The following is a 20,509-nucleotide window of genomic DNA, read 5'->3' as shown; positions in this document are numbered from 1 at the left end:
TCATCATAGATATATTTTCATTTTAACAATTAGGATTGATCTCTTACAGTTACACAGTGTTAACAGTGTTGCCCTCAGATACAAACTGGCTATAAAGACGGTGACACCTTAGTAAAACTGTCCTCTGAGGATGATCCCATCGACTCTGATGAAGCTAAAGGGGATGTTATAACTGGTTGGATAAGCTATCAAGGCTTCCATCTTATTCCAGCCTTCTCATCGGCTATCACAAACTTGATCCTGAATATGAACGACAAGGATGTAACAGTGACCGCTACCAACAAGCCACTGCCTGAATTCCAAAACGAAGGGGATGAATTTAGAGTTACCGAGGATCTCTTCGGATTTGTTATCACTTACATATTTGCAGGCGCTTTTATATACGCCGTTTTTACTCAGGTAGGCGAACCTGGCATATTATAGAACCTAAATTTAAAAATTCTTATCCTTGTCTAATGTCGCTTTAGATGGCGAGAACTGAATCTTTGGATTTTGAGTTCTTTTTGTCTATAAAGCGATGTATAAATTTCTAGTTATTATTATTATTATTAATAATGTCTATATACTAATTGTGCAGAGAATTCAGTCCGTCATGTTTGTTTTTCTGACCAGCTTGGATTAAGACAACCGGTCACATCGCTTTCTAAAAACAAGTAGCGTTTATTAAAACCGTCGATGTCAAGTTCGCTTTATATTATCTATCCGTTTATCACAAGAGCGAGTCCGTGTCGAAATGCGCGTCTCTGACCAATGAGAGCGCTCAAAGTGTGTCATGTGATGAAAACTGAAGACACGAGATAACAGGGACAAGGAGATAAATTATCGTAATATTAAAATAAGATTGGTTCTCTATTTTTAGACGAGCGGGTGATTGGTTGTGTAAGTATGCGCTTACAGTCAAAAACAATTTTTAAGCATCAAGGGGTTTTATAGGGTCATGTTTTTCACAAACTTGACTATGTTTAAGTATCATTACCCGATCCCTAATTACTAATTACTAATTGAAACCCCAGAATCCAGTAGAAGAGCGAACAAGTAAGAGTAAGCATCTGCAGCAGATTTCTGGGGTTAACAGTGCGGTGTACTGGCTGTCCATGATTACTTGGGATTTCCTGGTCTATTTCCTCTGCTCTCTTCTCATATTCTTCCTCATCCTTGCATTCCAGGTAAAATGTAACGCCCAAACTCAATGTAACGAGGCCTAGCTGGGCCCTTTCCTTGATTTCTGAGCTATTTTCTTGATTCTGACTATAAACATCTTTTCATGGCAAGACAACAAAATGAGTACACATATGACCACCACCTCCTTCCTATGTATCAGTATCTTATTATTTATTACTTTTCAATATCACCCAGGTGACTGGTTTGACTGAAGGTGAATACTGTGCTACCTTCTTCCTGACCATTATTCTTGCCGGACTTGCTAGCATCCCACTAGTCTACATCCTCTCCCATTTGTTCGAGAAGACATCCTCCGCTTACGGTTTTGTCACCATGATCTTCTTCTTCGTACCACTTGCAGGGTAAGTAGTCAGCAGTTCATAGATATTTCCAAACCAATTCTATTAGAAATTATCAGTTTCTAAGATTTATGACTTAGTCCATGATAAGTTAGCATCGTGCCCAGTCACCTGACACCCGTGCGGCCGAGGCTACTCCTGACAACAAATAACCTGTCTAAGTCTAACCAGGAACCTTTTACGTATTTGATTTAATTCTTACATAAATGCTGATTTCACGTGTAAACAATGAAAAGTTGAAGACTTTAAAAAAATCCATCTTAATTTAACAGGTTCTTACCCGATGATATATCATTTCAGCTTCCTCTGTTACATGATAGTGTACCCGATATATGAAGCTGAAGAGTTCATCAATAAGTTTAAAGGCATTACTGGGAACAAGTACGAATGGATTATACATGTTGACCGAGCCCTCCTTATCCATCCTCACTACGCTATGGCAGCTTCCATGTGTGAGTGCTCATCAAACTAATATATATATATATATATTTATGATGACTTCTAAACAATAAAGAAGAGGTGAGATAGAGAGAGAGAGAGAGAGAGAGAGAGAGAGAGAGAGAGAGAGAGAGAGAGAGAGAGAGAGAGAGAGAGAGAGAGAGAGAGAGAGAGAGAGAGAGAGAGAGAGAGAGAGAGAGAGAGAGAGAGAGAGAGAGAGAGAGAGAGAGAGAGAGAGAGAGAGAGAGAGAGAGAGAGAGAGAGAGAGAGAGAGAGAGAGAGAGAGAGAGAGAGAGAGAGAGAGAGAGAGAGAGAGAGAGAGAGAGAGAGAGAGAGAGAGAGAGAGAGAGAGAGAGAGAGAGAGAGAGAGAGAGAGAGAGAGAGAGAGAGAGAGAGAGAGAGAGAGAGAGAGAGAGAGAGAGAGAGAGAGAGAGAGAGAGAGAGAGAGAGAGAGAGAGAGAGAGAGAGAGAGAGAGAGAGAGAGAGAGAGAGAGAGAGAGAGAGAGAGAGAGAGAGAGACAGAGAGAGAGAGAGAGAGAGAGAGACAGAGAGAGAGAGAGAGAGAGAGAGAGAGAGAGAGAGAGAGAGAGAGAGAGAGAGAGAGAGAGAGAGAGAGAGAGAGAGAGAGAGAGAGAGAGAGAGAGAGAGAGAGAGAGAGAGAGAGAGAGAGAGAGAGAGAGAGAGAGAGAGAGAGAGAGAGAGAGAGAGAGAGAGAGAGAGAGAGAGAGAGAGAGAGAGAGAGAGAGAGAGAGAGAGAGAGAGAGAGAGAGAGAGAGAGAGAGAGAGAGAGAGAGAGAGAGAGAGAGAGAGAGAGAGAGAGAGAGAGAGAGAGAGAGAGAGAGAGAGAGAGAGAGAGAGAGACAGAGAGACAGAGAGACAGAGAGACAGAGACAGAGAGACAGAGAGACAGAGAGACAGAGAGACAGAGAGAGACAGAGACAGAGACAGAAGACAGTTTTTCTGAGATAAAATCATTGCAATTGGACAAAGTTTAAATGAATATGTTTCAGATAACCTCATGCTACTGCGCTCTAAGTATTTAACATATCAAACATGTATGGACGCTGTCGGCAAATCTGCTGCACAGTGTGGTCATCTTAAACCTGTTGGTAAGTTGTTATACATTAGGTTAAGGTATCATTTCATGCTTTGGGTAGTTAATTTGTGCACTATTGACAAATCTCGCGATAATATCGTTCAACGCAATATTTTTATCTCCTGGTGTAAACAAAATAATCAGTAGTGTCACTTCAAATGGAGCTCTTTTAGTGTCGCTATATTTTTACATCTTACAATAGCAAACTTTCAGCATTGTTCACACTCGATGGTAACGGTGTTGGACGCCATGTTCTAGCACTAGTAATATGTGCTATAGTCTACATGGGCGGTCTGCTAATTATTGAAACGTGGTGGTTTGTTATTCGGGCTAAACTGACGAAAGTGAGCCAATTCATTTGCCAATTAATATGCAGCAGAAAAGCCAATAATGGCGTCAGTGAAGCTGAGGATGATAATGTGACCGGTGAAAGAACTAGGGTACGAGGACACCAGTTTAACATCGAAATTTGTAATTTAAATCGCGTCCAGACTCACGTATATACAACTACAAGATTCCAAATAAACTTCAAGAGTTAAAAATAAATTGTCTGATCTTATGGCATCCATCAGGTAAACGAGAACCTATCAAGTTTGGTCAGCTCTGAAAGTGTTGTTATGCGAAACCTTCATCGTCAGTTCGGAAAAACAACTGCTGTTCAGAACCTTTCTCTTGCCATCGCTAAGGGAGAATGCTTTTGGTTTGTTAGGGGTCAACGGGGCAGGAAAAACCACAACATTCAATATGATGACAGGTGACACGGTGATGACGTCAGGAAAGGGTATTTGTACGGTCATGACGTCACCAGGAACCTGAGGAGTGCTCAGAAGTTTATCGGATATTGTCCTCAGTTCGACGCTCTTATAGGTGGGATTTCAAATAACGAGATGAAAACTTGATTAATTTCATTATCTTCTCTTTGTGACGGAAGTCATGTCTTTTTATGTTATTACTTTATTATTATCATTACCATGATTATGATTAATGATTATGTATTTGTTGGTATGCTAACCTCACGAAAGTTATGAGGGAGGCTTTTACTAGATCTTTTTCTAACTCTCAAACTTTGCAGGGCACCTAACGGGCCGAGAGTTACTGGAAATGTTTGCTAACTTAAGAGGGGTACCCTACTCTGCTTTAGATGATAGTGTTAACGAAGTTATCAGGATGTTCAACCTTGAGATCACGCTGAGAAGGAATGTAGATCTTACAGTGGAGGTTAGAAATCCATAAACACTTCATCGATCGGTATTTTGTTTTTAAGATGCATTCCTTTTTACGTTGGGTATAGTTGTACTAAGTACTTTTATCTCTGGGGAAAGGTTTGTCCAGGAGGATTTATCTTCTGTCAATCCAAGCACTCCAATGATCAATCGCATGTACCTTTCTTGGTATCTTATCTCTATCTCCACAGGAAACAAGAGGAAGTTGTCGACCGGTTTAGCAATAATCGGATCTCCTCCACTTATTTTCCTGGACGAACCAACTGCTGGTATGGACCCCACTGCTAGACGTTTCCTCTGGGATGTACTGTGTTACCTGCGCGGAACTGGTCAGTTTAGATTTAAACTCATTAAGTGGGATCTTTTCTATTTATACTTGAATGTTTCTTTTGGAATCGTATTCTTTGTCTTTTGAGAAATTCTGTACGGATGCCGAACAGATACCGACTTTAAACTTTAAAAATAGATTCTAGAAATATTTTTGAAAGATATATGTAGCTTGTTGGTTTTCATGAATCTATCATAGTAACCTAACCATAACCCTCCAGGTTGCAGTATTGTTCTAACCTCCCATTCTATGGAAGAATGTGAAGCACTGTGTACTCGTATTGTTATCATGGTGAGTTATAATGATGATATTTAGTAATGTTTCAACTGTCATTCTGTTGTCTAAATACCGAATACGATTAGCTTTTGTAAATCAGCGTGAAATTGAATAAAACATTTACCATTCATAATATAAGAATATTATATGCATACGATAATCTAGATAATCACCAAAAGAATTGAGGAAGAAAATATGAAAACAACTTTAAAAACTATATTGTTTCTCAGGTAAACGGAGCTTGCCGTTGTTTGGGCAGTATACAGGAGCTAAAGAATACCTACAGTCAAGGATACACAGTCTGTCTTCTCATGGAACCAGAGGACCAGACCAATGTTATCAACTTTGTTGAGGAACAGTTTAAGGGCGCAATATTGAAAGAGAACTATCCGGGTCAGTGCTATATAAATATTTCCCTAACATTTACCAACCAGCTCGCATTATCGAACATTTAAAAACATTTACATAATATATGCACGGGAAAACCCCGATTTATCTCGTCCCGATTAAACGCGGACATCTTCTTGTTACTAATAATAATTTGACAGAACAGAAAGTGATATGGTATTAAATTGCAGGTTACCTGATGTTCAGTTTGGGTATAGATTACAAATGGAGCTACATATTTGAGGTTTTGGAAACAAACAAAGTAGAATTGAACCTCAAGGACTATTCCGTTGCTCAAACCTCGTTAGAACAGGTAACAAAAATAACCGATTAATTGGTTCATTAATCGAGCTGTCGTATGTCGACGTGTCACGAGACTCAGGATCTTGATGGGGCTACCTTTATTGCTATTGTCAATCTAAAATATCGGCTGATCTCCCGAAATAACGTTATCTTTAAATCGCCAATACTCCATTTATATTTAACCACAATATAAACGACACATCTACGTTGGTTATTTAAACTCTAAAAGCCTTATGTTCAGCGATTGAATGATGTCAATTTGTTTAAAAGGAGAAGGTTTTAAGTCTGAATTACCAGTCTGATCTTCCCATCGCACAGGTATTCTTGAACTTTGCCAAAGAGCAAAGAGAGCCTGATAAGAAGAAAAAAGGTTGGTTTGGAAGGAAAAAGAAAAAGAATGAAGTAAAACCCAATGAGTCTAGGGTTAGTTTGAAAAAGAGCATCGTAAGTGAAAATCGGGCGTCAGATTTAGACCACGGAAATTCTTCAGTGTAAAAATGGGTTCAATGATTCCGCATGGCAACAATATTATAGGAAACAATTAAAAAGAGATTATAAACCTATTTGTTCAGATATCAGAATTAGATTTATGATTCAGCTGTCTATGATTTAGCTGTTTTTATTTTACCTTTTGCAATTTGCAATTTGCATGTATGATCTATATTTCTCTTCGATATTATGATCTATATTTCTCTTCAATAATATGTTTGCTGTAATAATCAGTTTTCAGATTTACAGTCCATCAAGTAGCTATTAGTGATGTAATCTTACTTTCTTACGAGTTTTCAGATCGACCTAAAAGTGTTCATCTGTTATTTAGATCAAAGTATAACAATATTGAGTTTAATGTTTATAGCTGTGGCTTATTCGTGTAACGTGTATACGAACACGATATAATATATCGTGTTCGTACTAGAAAGAAAATAAATACTAATATTTCACCCGGGACACTTGCCTAATTGTTTCTTAGTCCTTTAATTGTAAGCAACAAACAGTTTTTTTTGATTATCTCAAAATGAATTTTTACTTGGGAGGTGATGATATGTGGTTCTCATTTTGCCACGAAGTTATGCTGGGAATAGTTAGAGTTTGTCTTGGATTATGAATTAGTGAATTAGTATTACACTTTGTTAAAATGACTTCGCTGAGTGTACGAGATGAAGTTGAGCTGATGATCAATAAATGTGAAAATTGATGAAGCCGTAGTACATACATATTACATTACACTGGATCGATCGAGCTTACACAGTGTAGTTTCCTCCAATCTGCGCCTATATAAACGTACGCGGCGCAGACAGGAGGAAATTACACTGTGTAAGCTCCAGTGTAATGTAATATGTATGTACTACGGCATGAAGCTTTTGTAATTTTATCGTAGATTTTACTGTATAATATTAGCTGTTAAGTGTTTTTAAAAACTGCTGGAAATTTAAGATTCATGTTCAGTGTTAAACAGTCCAATTATTTCAGTGTTCAGTCAGATGATAAATTAAATTCTACTTACAATCTAATCAAGTTTTTTTCAATTATCTGTCACTAAAAAACGGAGAAACATGTCCCCTGCATGTTGAATAATATATATATAAGCTTGCAATAAGTGTTAGTTACTTAATAACTGAATGATATCTCAACTATGTGTTCGTTAACAGGACAGTGCAGTGATTCAAATAAGTACACCCTCCTCAAGCAGCTTGGAACTAGGAGTATCGGAGAATCAACCCTTGCTTCAGCTGATGGGCGGGACAAAAAGTGTCAATAAAAAAGCAACAATGAAAAAGAAAGTAAAATACAGTTGAATTTTAATCACATTAAGAACTTGTAGGGCGATGCACTACTGGGTGACTGGGTCGGCCATTGCTCTATACTAACCAGAGTCCTCTCGCTTGCACTTTGCAGTTGACGGATGTTACTCGTCTAAATTTCTTCGAAGTAGCGCGCGCCGCTTTCTTCTCAAAATATTAGCCCGATGGCAAGTGCTACGAAGTAGCGCGCGCCGGGCCAGACCATTAACAATGGTCAAACTTTGCAGTAGCGACGTAGCGTGCGACCACCGAACGGAAACAAGCGCGTCACTGGTCACGCGTAGACTCATGGCTATTAGAATCATCCGCCAATAAAAATTCAGTGATAGCATATACTTATAAGAACAATATAAATATTTTTCCATGAACTTAAATTTAGCTTAATATATATAAATATAGTATATACTATTATATAACGGGTGATACTTGTAAAATATTTGGTCCGAATTGAAATATTAAACTGTCGAGGCGGAAAATTAAACCGTCGACGAGTCTAACTCGGCGCGCGTTTTAGTAGGTTAACAACTTATAAAATTTTAATTGAATTCTGAAATCGCAAATATCGCGCGCGCCGACGCGGTAAATTTATTAAAAGCAGAGAGTTTTCTTAATTGACAATGCTAACTCTTCCAGATTACCAAACGCGTTGCTCTGCGCGATGCGAAGCAATTCTTAACGGGTGATACTCGTAAAATATCTGTTCCATATATTGAGGACCGTCGATTGCTCTAACCAGAGCTTACCTGAGGACCCCAGGCTATTATGTTCATTAACATAATGAATTTGGCGGAATGACAGGCTGAGCGCGGCCCAGTAAACCAAAGCCCTCTCGCTTGCAGTAGCGCGCGACCGCCGGAGGCGGTCTATCTACTTGTGAAACAAGCGCGTCACGCAGTACGCGTAGACACATGGCTATGTGAAACCGTAAAGTAAAGTAAAGTAATAATTATAACTCGTGCAAGTCCGAAATGGGCCGTGTGCTGCTTCTAGGAAGTACATATGACAGTGCATATCAGCACACTGTTGGCTTTCTTAGAGACCTGATGAGAACCAAGCGGAAATCATGATTGCCTGGTAAGCAAGTTCACACTCATTCCGAATGGCGGTAGACTTTACAGCTACACTGCAGCTTACACTGTAGTAGGAATCGCGTCACTGATATCCTCCGAGCATAATTACCAGGATAAATCCTGTACCAATCACAGCTTGGTGACCTGGCCTGCCTGCCTCAGACGGGGTTTGAACCCCGGTCTTCCGCTTGGGAGGCGAGTGAATTACCACTACACCACCCGGCCGACGAAAAAGTAAAGTAAAGTAAAATTTATGACATCACATCATCACACATGTCTACAAACTATCATCGCACTGTGTGAAAAAATATATAATAAATATTTCCCCACCAACATTAATTAATTATCAAATACAATATTTAAAAACAATTTCATCAAAAACATTATCCTATTTTAAAAACTTCCCAGTGGAATAAAGATTTATAAAACGCTTCTTTGCTACATAAGGATGGAACCAAAGATAATTGTTATGTTTCTCTTTGTTACTGACATAACTGGCTCCCTCAATTCTTACTAAAACTTCATTAGAAACATTCCAAAAAAAGCAATCATTTGTAATACTTTTAGAAATCATATCTATCTTATATCCTTCTAATTTAATTTTAAAACCTAAAACTGTCACAGAGTTCTTGACGTCCGGAGGGAGTTTGTTTCAATATGGAATAACTCGCTCCGGGAGAAAAGACTTCTGGATAATCTTGACCTTTGTCACACTTTTACTACATCTATTGGATGAAACCAGATTAAGACCTGATCTGCTTGGTCTGAACAAGTCTGAACCATAATCAGTCATAGCATTAATAACCTTAAAAGCTTCAATAAGGTCCCCACGTATTCGCCGCTCTGCCAGCGTTGTCAAATTGAGGATTTCCAGTCTACGGCTGTAAGGAAGAGTACCCACCTCATCAATCAGACGTGTAAACCGCCTCTGGACGCTCTCCAGCTCCAAAACAGTCCCCCAACTTCCATGAGCCGCAGGTGGATTCCACAATTGGACACAATACTCAAGATGAGGTCTTATTAAAGCTTTATATATAGCAATCATAACAACCTTTTCTCTAATAACTAAATTCCTTACAATCCAACAAATCATACGATTTGCCTTATAGATTAGCGATACATGCTTTGATCTGTTCGTTCCAAAGCAGGGAGCTATGGGTAATAACCCCCAAATCTTTTTCCTGATCAGATACTTCAAGTTCTATACCATTTACCTTATAATTTAAATTAGGATTGTTGTTAAAATTAATGTGCACTACTTTGCACTTGGCAGGATTAAATTGTAAAAGCCAAATACTTTCCCAAACTTCTAATTCTTCGATATCTTCAGCAACACTACCGTGGTTAGCTGCATTACCAATTAATTTAAGATCATCAGCAAATAACCTTATCTTATTTTTTACAAGGTCAGGCAAATCATTAATATACAGAATGAATAGGAGAGGGCCTAGAACTGACCCCTGAGGAACACCAGATAAAACATGTTTAACCTCGGACCATTGTCCTTCTACAGAAACCCTCATAGTCCTGTCTGTCAGAAAATCTTTAATAACATCTAAAACCTTTCCTTTGACACCAAAGCCTTCCAATTTAGACAGAAGTCTAAAGTGGGGGACTGTGTCGAACGCCTTACTAAAATCAAAGTATAGAAGATCAACCGGGGCACCTTCATCTAAAATGTCAAGAATGTCATCAAATGTCTCTAAAAGATTAGATAAACACGATTTACCCTTAACAAATCCATGCTGATGCTTCGAAATTCGATGTTCTAGAAAATTTAAAACATGTGCTCTCACCAACTTTTCATACACTTTGCACAAAATACAAGTTAATGAAACTGGTCTATAATTTAAGGGGTCTGATTTAATACCCTTTTTAAACAATGCTACAACAGATGCAGATTTCCACACTGCAGGTAAAGATCCTGTATCTGAACACTTTTGAAATAATTTAGTTATTGCTTCAACAAAATTGTTGTCATAAGCTAGCGATTTCAACAACTTCGGATGAACACCATCCGGACCAGAACTCTTAAAAATGTTAAGCTTTAAAAGTTGCTTTTTTATATCAGAACTGTTGACTTCCATATCATCAATATCATCAATACTCTCATTGTCAGGTCTTAAATTCTCAGTTTTAGGGAGAGGGCCAGGTGGTTCACGCACAAAAACAGAGCTAAAGGCACTTGCGAGTACCTCAGCTGACTCAGTCGAACTATCTGTGCGTGTACCATCTCCTCTATCTAAAGAAACCACACTAGACTTAACTTGACGTTTATTTCGTAAATAAGAGTAAAAAGACTTACAATTCTGCTTCAGATTAGATGTAATTTTCTTTTCATAATTAACTTTATAGCTTTAATTTCTGCTAATTCATAAGTATGTTGTTTGCTACTTGCATAACTAAAATTAACATCAGATGGATTAATATCAAACTCAGCCCATGCTTTATCTTTATTCTTTCTCATTCGTTTAAGTGCAGATGTACTCCATGGCAACTTGACAGGTCTGTTGTCGAGATAAACCGAAGCAGTCGGAACAGCTGCAGCAACAGTCTCCAGTTTACCATGTAATTCAGCCCACATATCTTGAACATCATTGGTAGAACTATAATCCCAGTCGATATTTTTCAAACTAAAATTTAATAACTCTTCAGAGGAAATCTTACCCCATATAGGTTTGATAATCTTCTCTTTTAAACATTTGCTAGTATCCGGCGAAACAACTAGTTCGACAAGTATCCCAACATGATCACTCTTACCAAGCGGAGAAACGATCTTACAACCGTTGACAAGAGCATCATTTGTATACAGGACCTGATCAAGAAGACTCTCCTGGAGAGTATCCTTCACAAGCCGTCTTCTAGTTGTCTCGTTGGTGAAATACCAAGTTAAACCACTGTCATTGAAAACATCCATGAATTTCTGTTGAGTAACTAAAAACTGGTTCTTGCTAGCAATATTACTATTTATGCTACCAGTTTCCCATAAAACATTTGGTAAATTAAAATCTCCTAAAAGGAGTGTTTCAAAATCATTCCTTTCACTACAGATGCTCTTGATACAAGATATTAACGCATTATTCTCAGGTTCTAAATTCAATGAAGTGGATCTGTAAATACAACAAATACTAATCAGTCCACCTGATGTGTTGATATTAACAGCTAAAGAATCCGGTGCCTTTAAAAAAGAGTTCACTAGTGAAGCATTACAACAGTTTTTAACATAAATTATAGAGCCTCCTCCACCACTTATACTGCCAGTGGAATTGTCAATTCTAAAATCTCTATCTTTTCTAAACATACTAAATCCTTCAATATAAATTTCGGCATCTAATATATCACTACTAAAATGAGTTTTATCAGTTATTTAGAATATATATTCGCATTTATCCACACTATATTTGCATTACACGTACAACGTGATATCATTATCAGTGCAGTGTGTACAACACCAACTACACCGATCAATTGCCAATCTGCGAAACATTTTAATTATTATTATCACTTCGAGATGGCCAGGCCTACTCTCATGCTGTCTATATGTGATGATTAACTCTGAAAATATATGAGTGGTGATTTCGCTCTGAGAATCAGGGTCAGTAGCTCAATTGGTAGAGCAAGAGACGCGAAATCTCGAGGTTCTGGGATCATTCCCCAGTTGTCCCTAGCTTTTCAGAGTTAATCATCACATATAGACAGCATGAGAGTAGGCCTGGCCATCTCGAAGTGATAATAAAATGAGTTTCTGTTACACAAATTACCTCAATAGATTTATACATTGATAAAATACATTTTAGTTCATCAATTTTATTAAATAGGCCGTTAGCACTGGTATAAAAAATATTTAACGGCTGGGCACTGCGGCCTCCGCTTTGTCCTCTGTCTTCTCTGGCTCTCTTTTCTTTGCCTCCTCCTTTGTCTTCTCTGTCTCTCTTTTCTTCGCTTCCTCCTGCCTCTTCTTCCTCTCCTTTCTGGCTAAAAAACGAATATCTCTGTCTGCCTTGCAGAGGTCCAAGTTGATCCAATAAGTTGACTCTTTCCAGCCCTTACCATGGTCAGCGTAGAAATTTACTGACTCTTCATCTCGTGTCTGGATGATGAGCGGGCGACGGTGATCTGGCTTGTCAGCATCAAGCTTGCCAGAGCGATGGCAACTTATCATGTCGTCCTTCTTAATCTTTAGGGTCTCCCTGCAGAACTTGGAGTCGTCCTCCTGGCGTTGCTTAGAGGTAGTCTTTTTGCTCTCTGGAACCTTGAGCACACACAGATTGAGTTTTCGTTTGTTTCGCTCAAATGTATCAGTGTGCATCTTCATTTGCACTTCCGAAATAACAGTTTCAGAAGCTTGTTCACGACTCATGTCATCGAGAACCTTCTTCTGGGTTTGTGCTGTTACCTCAGAATAGAGACGAACAGCTTTATCAACTGTTTTCTCTGCACTTCCTTTAATAGCTTCCTTAATCGAGTTAGTCAGGGCTGGGGTCAAATGTTGGAGTTCCTCTTTAATAATAGCCCTGACAGCCCCGTTTTCCTTAGTGTCAGCTGAGGTATGAGGCGCCACAAAACAGTATGGGCACTTCCAGTTTGTAAGATTCAGTAACATCTCGTTTTTAAGGCCAGATAAACCAACACAACTCAGGTGCCAAAATAATTGGCAAGCTTCACATTCAACTGATAGTTCTTCTGACATGTAAACATCACATTGGCAGTATTTTTCCTCTGGCACTGGGACATTATCAGAAGATGAATCCTTAGGGGGACTCGTCTTGACTCCACGTTTTTTTCGTATCGACACCCTCTCGGGTACATTGTTACTTGCCATCCCTCAAATTATTTGTTATATAGTAGTGTTGAAAGTATTAAAACCGTCGACTAGTCCAACTCGGCGCGCGTCCTGATTGGTTATAAACCTAAAAATGACAAAGCAATTGGCAAGCATGACAATATGGACACGTTCATAAAAAGGTGGCACTAGAGATTGATTTTTCACTGCCAAAATTGTGTGAAGCATTTTAAAATACTTGTATCTCAAGGAGTATGCTATGAAAGTTAACCAAATTTTAATATGTGGTCCAAAAAGATTCAAATATCACATAATTAAGTCATTCATCTCTTTATATCTGTTAATTGTGCAGATATGAGCCAGAAATCACAAAATATTCATTTCTTGCACCTCTAATGATGAATTTACATTCTGTGAGTGTGTCCTGCTTCTCAATGTGATTATTGAACCTTTTTGAGATAGTTGAGTGTTAAAAGTGCAAAGTATCACTGGTTAAATGTGGAGTTACGATGCAATTATCACACACAGGGTTAATTCTGACTAAGTGTTTTAGAATGGTGAATGTGATATGAATATCAACGGAACGATTGTAACAATGAACTCTATCAATCACAATTATATCGTGCTAACTATTATTTAGAGAATTTAGATGGTTAAAAGTGCCATAATGAGTCAAAAATCACATAAATGAGCATGTATTGAAATTATGCTGTATCAGGGGAATGTATCACTTTTTGGCTCTATATCAGGTTGGTATTCATAGTAAATCTGCAGTAATTTGTTGTGACACTTGTTTATGGTCATGGAGAAGTTCGTTATTAGAGTAATAGTGGAATCAATAATCACAAAACGCTGATTTTAAACTGAGTAAACTAGGCAAGTACTTTTACTACTCAAGCCATGATAATTTTGTCGCCATAATGTGACAAATGAATCATATCAGTAACATATAATACTTAATCGGATTTTTGAAATGTGATTATCGATTCATTACCTTTCCTTTCAAAATGTCATTACAACTTGAACATTACATATGATTCAATTATCACACTTTAAAGGAAATTACATATTTGGTAGCCAGATTTGTGTGATTTTTGAATCATTTAAGCACCCAGATCAAAAATTATCACTCAAAGGCCTTCAATATGGTATAAGCTTAGACATGGATTCAAAAATCACATAATAAGAATCATAGAATGGAGATAAATTGTCATATCGTGCACTTAATTTAAGACTTACTATAGTGTGACTTAATAGCGCACCTTTAACGAAAATGTGATTTTTGAATCATATTAACTGGTTTTAATACTATTTAATACTATTTTGTACCCTAAAAAATGATAGAAAGCCAATAAAAACGTAAGATGATTCAATAATCACTGCTCAAAATAGGCTCATTTCCAACGTTTAAGTTGTGATTTTTGAATCATTTTGGCACCAATAACAATTTCAGATAAGACATTCCATTCCTTACATGCATTATAATCACCATATCAATTTTGGCGTCTTTGTGAATAGTACTTTTCAGATTATCTAGTGTTGATTCATCTTGCATTTCTAATTGTGTGATATTTGAATCATTGGCACACAAATAACGATAACTCCTGTGATATAAGCACTAGAGACTCCGTGATTTCAGGATCATGAAATTTAATCGAATTTCTAAAGGTATAGATAGATATATCAACCAACAAAGAACAATGACTATTTTAAAAACGCATTTAAAAAAATCAATCTCTAGTGCCACCTTTTTTTGAACGTGTCCATATGCAAATGTGAAATGTGTATACTGTATTTGACAGATGTTTTATGTTCAATGTTACTCCTCATCCAAATTTCTTCGAAGTAGCGCGCGCCGCTTTCTTCTCGAAATAGCTCGAGGCAAGTCGCTACGTAGTAGCGCGCTGGGTAAGTCCATTAACAATTAACAAGGGACAAATAGTAAATACTGTAGCAACACTTGCTCTATCCAGAGCCCTTGCGCTTGCCGTGGCGCGCGCCCGCCTCCCAGCGGTACTAAACTTGTGAAACAAGCGCAAAGCGTGTCCGCAGTGGTTGGTGGTGCGAAAGCACATGCTTATTATAAGTGAATATTAACACTACTACAGATTGTAGCACTATTTTGTATTTATTGGGTCACTGCACTACGAGCTGGAAAGGATTTACACATAACATCAGACATTTACAAAATCAAATATGTATAAAAACTTTCATCATTCATGTTCAGTCATTATTTTGAGTTTCACATAGCCAATTAGCCATGTGTATACGTGTACTGCGTGACGCGCTTGTTTCACAAGTAGAATATATTCCTCCTTTGTCGCCTTCGGCGGTCGCGCGCTACTGCAAGCGAGAGGGCTCTGGTTAGAGCAAATTTTGAGTGACACTTAACTTGTATTGTAAATATGTAACAGCTACCAGGACACGCGCCGAGTTGGACTCGTCGACGGTCAAACAAATGTTTTACAAATATCACCCGTTAACACTTAACGGGTGATACTCGTAAAATATTTGTCGACGAGTTGAACTCGGTTAAATTTCAAATCCAATTAACAGTCAATTTATTAAATTTGTTATTATTTTACGCATTATTGGTGCTTATAAATGTTTTATATCAAACAATTTTGAACTTAAAATTTATTTGTTATTTATTTTCAATTTTTCAAACTCCAAATGTTTAGTTTAAATGCATGCCATTTTATACTTATTAAAAATGCAAAATTAAAAGTATTAAATTGGTTAGTGTGTTGTAGTCTTAGCCTGTATTATAGCCAAAAAAACAAAAGCTTGAATATTGCTCAGTTCCCCCTCACTACTATAACACAAAGTACAATAAAATAAATCATACATATAAATCGGTGTCACTTTTGTGTCACTTTTAGAGGCTTTTTTGTCGCATAAATGGTATAAATCAAAATATAACCTTTTTTATTTGAGTCCTTTTTTGGAGTCCTTGTACCAAGGGTCAACTATTACCAAAATATGAGAATCATTTGACGAAATACAAAATTGGGATAAGCTTGATTTTTAGAAAAGATATAAATCAACTTAGATCCATTTAAATGGTTAATAAATATACTTAGATTCATGCAATTAGACAGGATATATTTTGAAATATACCCTTTCTCCACGTTTCACATTTTAGAATTTTATATCAAATAGAGAAGTAGAAAGGATATAACTTGAGGTGTACCCTTTCTATATGCTATAAGAATTTGCAAATTGTAATGTCTTCAGTCTTGCTCTATCAGAGTCCTTGTGCTTGCAGTAGTGCACCCGCTGACCTGGCGCCCCCGCAGTGCAAGTGGCGCGAAAGCACATGGTCAGGTAAATGTAATGTCAAAGGGGTACATCTCAAAATATACCCCTTCTATTTGTAGATATAGGTATACTTTTGTATAATTGCTAATTTAAAAGGGGCATATCACAAAATGCAACCTTTCTAATTGTCTCCATATCGGGCCCTTTGACAGAATAATCGTCAACAAAACGGTATACTATACAGGTGTACCGCTGTTTTCTCAGAAAAGGAAGTAAGTCCAATTTTTCGAAATATGGCAATATTGGTATCAACATTTTTAGTAGAAACATAAGCTACATATTAACGTATCAAAACATTGTTGCATGCAATTCTCAAGGAAGTAAGTACCATGAGTTTAAAAAACTATGTCCGGTTTTGCCTTAATAATTTCTGAGAGAAGGAAGTAAGTCCGGACTTACTTCCTTTTCTCAGATAAAAGATCCGTGAAAGATCTGTGAAAGAAAGTAACTGCACTTACCTCCTTTCGGGAGGCTTTCTAATTTCTCGCTTTTAGACCGATTATGAATGTTGCAGAACGTTTGTATCACTTATATGTTTCAAGAACCCCCTCCATGTTATGAAAAACTGACAGTGATCGTTTTAGATCCCTTATTATCAAAACGATGTGTTGCATAATTAAATGACATTTTGATGTTGCATGATTGTGCAGAAATCATCTAGCAAACAATTAATAATAAATAAAAGGGTATATTATGTTGATATATACCCCATATTATGATAAATCCAGTGGCGTAACGTTACCTGTTGGCACCCCGCCGAAAAAGCGACCCCCTGTTGGCGCCCCTCCCCTTTTGGTGCCCCTCCCTAAAATTGAACAAATTAGGTGATTTTAGAGGATACGCCGGTAAAATCTCTAAAAAAGTGTGTATCTAGCTAGCAAAACGCGCAGTTTTGCTAGTGCTTTAGTTAAGTTTTCGAAATCGTCCCACATTCAAACAACCATTCGGCGCCCCCTAACAGGGCGCCCCCCCCGAACAGCAGGGTCAGTGGGGCCCTTCATTACGCCACTGGATAAATCCACATTTTATTATAGCAGCTTAAAAGGGTATAACTTGAGAAAGTTTATTCAAAAGGGTATATGTTCATCTACTATCCCATTTTTAAGATTCATTATAGAGATGTTTAAGGGGGCCGGGGGGGGGGGGGGGGGGTCTTCATCAAAATTCTCTCGAAATTGACTTTATAGTTGTTTCTGGTAGAAGGGAGTGATATCTACCAGCTGCTTTTGGTCCCATGGAAAAATATTGTTCCTAGCCGAAATTATCGCCGGTCTAAGGTCAGCTCTTATGTGTAATTGTATTGCGCGAGCGATTTTCAATCGCAAATTCTGAAAATCGAGTCTAAAAATCTATCTTCTCCTACATTTTTTGAGCAATCACTCTGAAACTTTCAGATGTTCTAGGGACCATTTAAAAGATTTGATTGAGCCAAAATTTTGAGATAGGCCTTTAAAAAAATTTTATTCAATTTTGAAAATCTTGGACCTGAAAAAATCGTAACATTTAAACGAGGTCCAAGATTTTCAAAATTGAATAAAAATTTTTAAAGGCCTATCTTTTAAATGGTCCCTAGAACATATCCTGAAAGTTTCAGGGTGATTGCTCAAAAAATGTAGGAGAAGATAGATTGTTAGACTCGATTTTCAGAATTTGCGATTGAAAATCGCTCGCGCAATACAATTACACATAAGAGCTGACCTTAGACCGGCGATAATTTCGGCTAGGAACAATATTTTTCCATGGGACCAAAAGCAGCTGGTAGATATCACTCCCTTCTACCAGAAACAACTATAAAGTCAATTTCGAGAGAATTTTGATGAAGACCCCCCCCGGCCCCCTTAACTGAAAATAAATATTTTGTCCAATATTTCACCCAGAACACTTGCCTATGCGACAGGAAATTGTTTCTTAGTCCTTAATTGTAAGCAACAAACAGTTTTTACTGATCATCTCAAAATGAACTTTTTAGAGATCATATACCCTTTTACTTGGGAGGTGATGATATAGCTTTTCACTATAACACATTTGCTTCTTCCGTTTAACATTATTAACTCAAATAAACCATGTAGTAGTAAGAACTTATTTTTCGAAATGAAGATCAGGAAATAGATAAATGTGAAATGTACTTAAAACTTTTTTAGTAGTTTTAAAAATAGGTTGTTACTTGTTTAGATATTGGCCTCAGTCATCGAGCAAACAATTTACGCTACAAAAGACAAGCCTTAGTTTCAGGTCTGTATATAGCTGAAATTTTCTTTTCATGACAGTAAAAGGGGAAAGTTACAATTTCCCCCTAAAAATAAGGGATTTATTCCAGTGGCATGACGTAACGTTGCATGTTACGTCATGCCACTGCCCCCCTTCAGATCACAGGCACAATACCACCTCTTCTTGCATCATCTATGAATTTTAGAAATTTCCTTACATCAGTGTACACACCAAACCTGTTCTTATTTGCACAACCAATCCCCCAACTCACTACCCCAACCAGACTGTACCTTTGTTTGTTGTACCTACTCATTGAAACATCTAATAAAGGACCTCCACTATCACCCTGACAGCTGTCTACTCCGCCATCCTTAGACCCTGCACACACCATCCTTGCAGACACCTCCCCTCTCATATACTGGTTGCACACTTCTGAGTTCTCAACAGGTACATTCGCTTTCATTAGCTTGCTTGCTAGTGTAAAAGATGGGAGCTGAGTGACTCCAAATCCAGTGATGGTGAGTATTTTGCCTTCGTTTAAAGGAGTATTAGCGTCAGGGAGACACACAGATGACACTTTAATGTTGAGGGTAAAGGGAGATTTTAGTTTGAGCACTGCTATGTCATTGTGTTGTGAAGTGGACAGGGTGTAGATGTAACGTGGTGACACATATCCTTTGTCCACTTGTTTTGTCTGTGTTTTGTCATTTGTTCTGTCTGTGGCTCCTGCAGTGACAGACATCATCTCCTTATCAAACCACTCACAAGGGGCAGCATCAGACCAATCTTTAGGATTCAGTTGAATGTTGTCTTGTTTCAGTACAGTACTAAACCTTCTGAATGAAGGAGCGGAGTGACAGATACGTTTGCTCTTGGTAGTCGCTTTGTGTAGACAATGTGCTGCTGTGACAACTGTGTCGCTGGATATTAGCGTTCCTCCACACACCACTTTCCCTCTTAAGTTTATGGTAACATGCCAAGGAAACTCACCTGCAAGTGCCTCAGTACCCCCTATGATACGTGCGCTATTATAGTCAATATAATTGCTCACTCCACAGTTAGCTGGCTTAGATTCAAGGACCACACACTCTTCAACTGATATGCTGCCTTTTCTCCGTGTCATTCTACCTCCTGGACACTGCTTACAACTAATCCCTCCCTCTTGGTCTTGATAGAACCCAACCTCACACTCATCACATTGTACAGCTCCCCTCTTATCACTGTACCTCCCTACTGGACACAAGTTACAGACACTATCCAGATGTGTCCCAGCAGGACAGTCCTCATAGCACTGTATCCAGACAGGTATAACACAGTAAGTTTGAGAGTCAGATTGAGCACAGTCCAATAATGATTCCTCCTGTCCTTCACACTCTACCTTGCTTATAGTAACACTGTACTCTTGTACACCATTATACTCACTGTACTCCCCTGACACATATCCCATACTCTTACACACCACACTTGCAGCTGCGAGTGAGAACTCATCAAAGCAAACTGCTGACCACACGTCTGGTTCTGTCTCTATGATAAGCACACCATTACTCTCACCATCTCCCTTCTCCAGCTTTACATTGCTCTGATAATCTGTCAGTTCAAGCTGACACCAGAACGGCACCCTCAGAGGGCTAAAAGGACGTCTGGTGACAGGGTTTATGACTAGGGGAGAGGTAGGGTTTGGTGGCCCGATATCGTACCACTTCCCGTAAGCCCCCGGGAAGGAGGTCATGACACAATAATCCTCACCACGCCCC

General features: G+C 38.2%; 2 protein-coding genes across 2 annotated transcripts in view; one reads left to right on the top strand and one right to left on the bottom strand.

Moving 5' to 3' along the window:
- The window catches only part of LOC134814986 (phospholipid-transporting ATPase ABCA3-like), a 93,383-nt gene that overhangs the window by 21,050 nt on the left and 51,824 nt on the right, over positions 1-20,509 (top strand). The window contains 14 exon segments of the mRNA XM_063823380.1: positions 79-399; positions 1,014-1,166; positions 1,357-1,523; positions 1,821-1,972; positions 2,969-3,067; positions 3,268-3,494; positions 3,627-3,749; positions 3,751-3,829; positions 3,832-3,921; positions 4,127-4,234; positions 4,237-4,272; positions 4,469-4,606; positions 4,826-4,896; positions 5,112-5,161. Of these exon segments, the coding sequence (XP_063679450.1) occupies positions 79-399; positions 1,014-1,166; positions 1,357-1,523; positions 1,821-1,972; positions 2,969-3,067; positions 3,268-3,494; positions 3,627-3,749; positions 3,751-3,829; positions 3,832-3,921; positions 4,127-4,234; positions 4,237-4,272; positions 4,469-4,606; positions 4,826-4,896; positions 5,112-5,161 (1,814 nt within the window).
- On the bottom strand, positions 18,910-20,163 carry LOC134814689 (plasminogen-like). The gene has a single exon (XM_063822868.1). It carries the CDS (start codon positions 19,876-19,878, stop codon positions 18,910-18,912), a length of 969 nt encoding a protein of 322 aa, XP_063678938.1. The 5' UTR covers positions 19,879-20,163.

The sequence above is a fragment of the Bolinopsis microptera genome, chromosome 5 (assembly GCF_026151205.1).
Source record: "Bolinopsis microptera isolate Bmic1 chromosome 5, MBARI_Bmic_1.0, whole genome shotgun sequence".
NCBI lineage: Eukaryota > Metazoa > Ctenophora > Tentaculata > Lobata > Bolinopsidae > Bolinopsis > Bolinopsis microptera.
The sequence above is the reverse complement of the archived record's forward strand: the minus strand, read 5'-3'. Positions and strand labels throughout refer to the sequence as shown.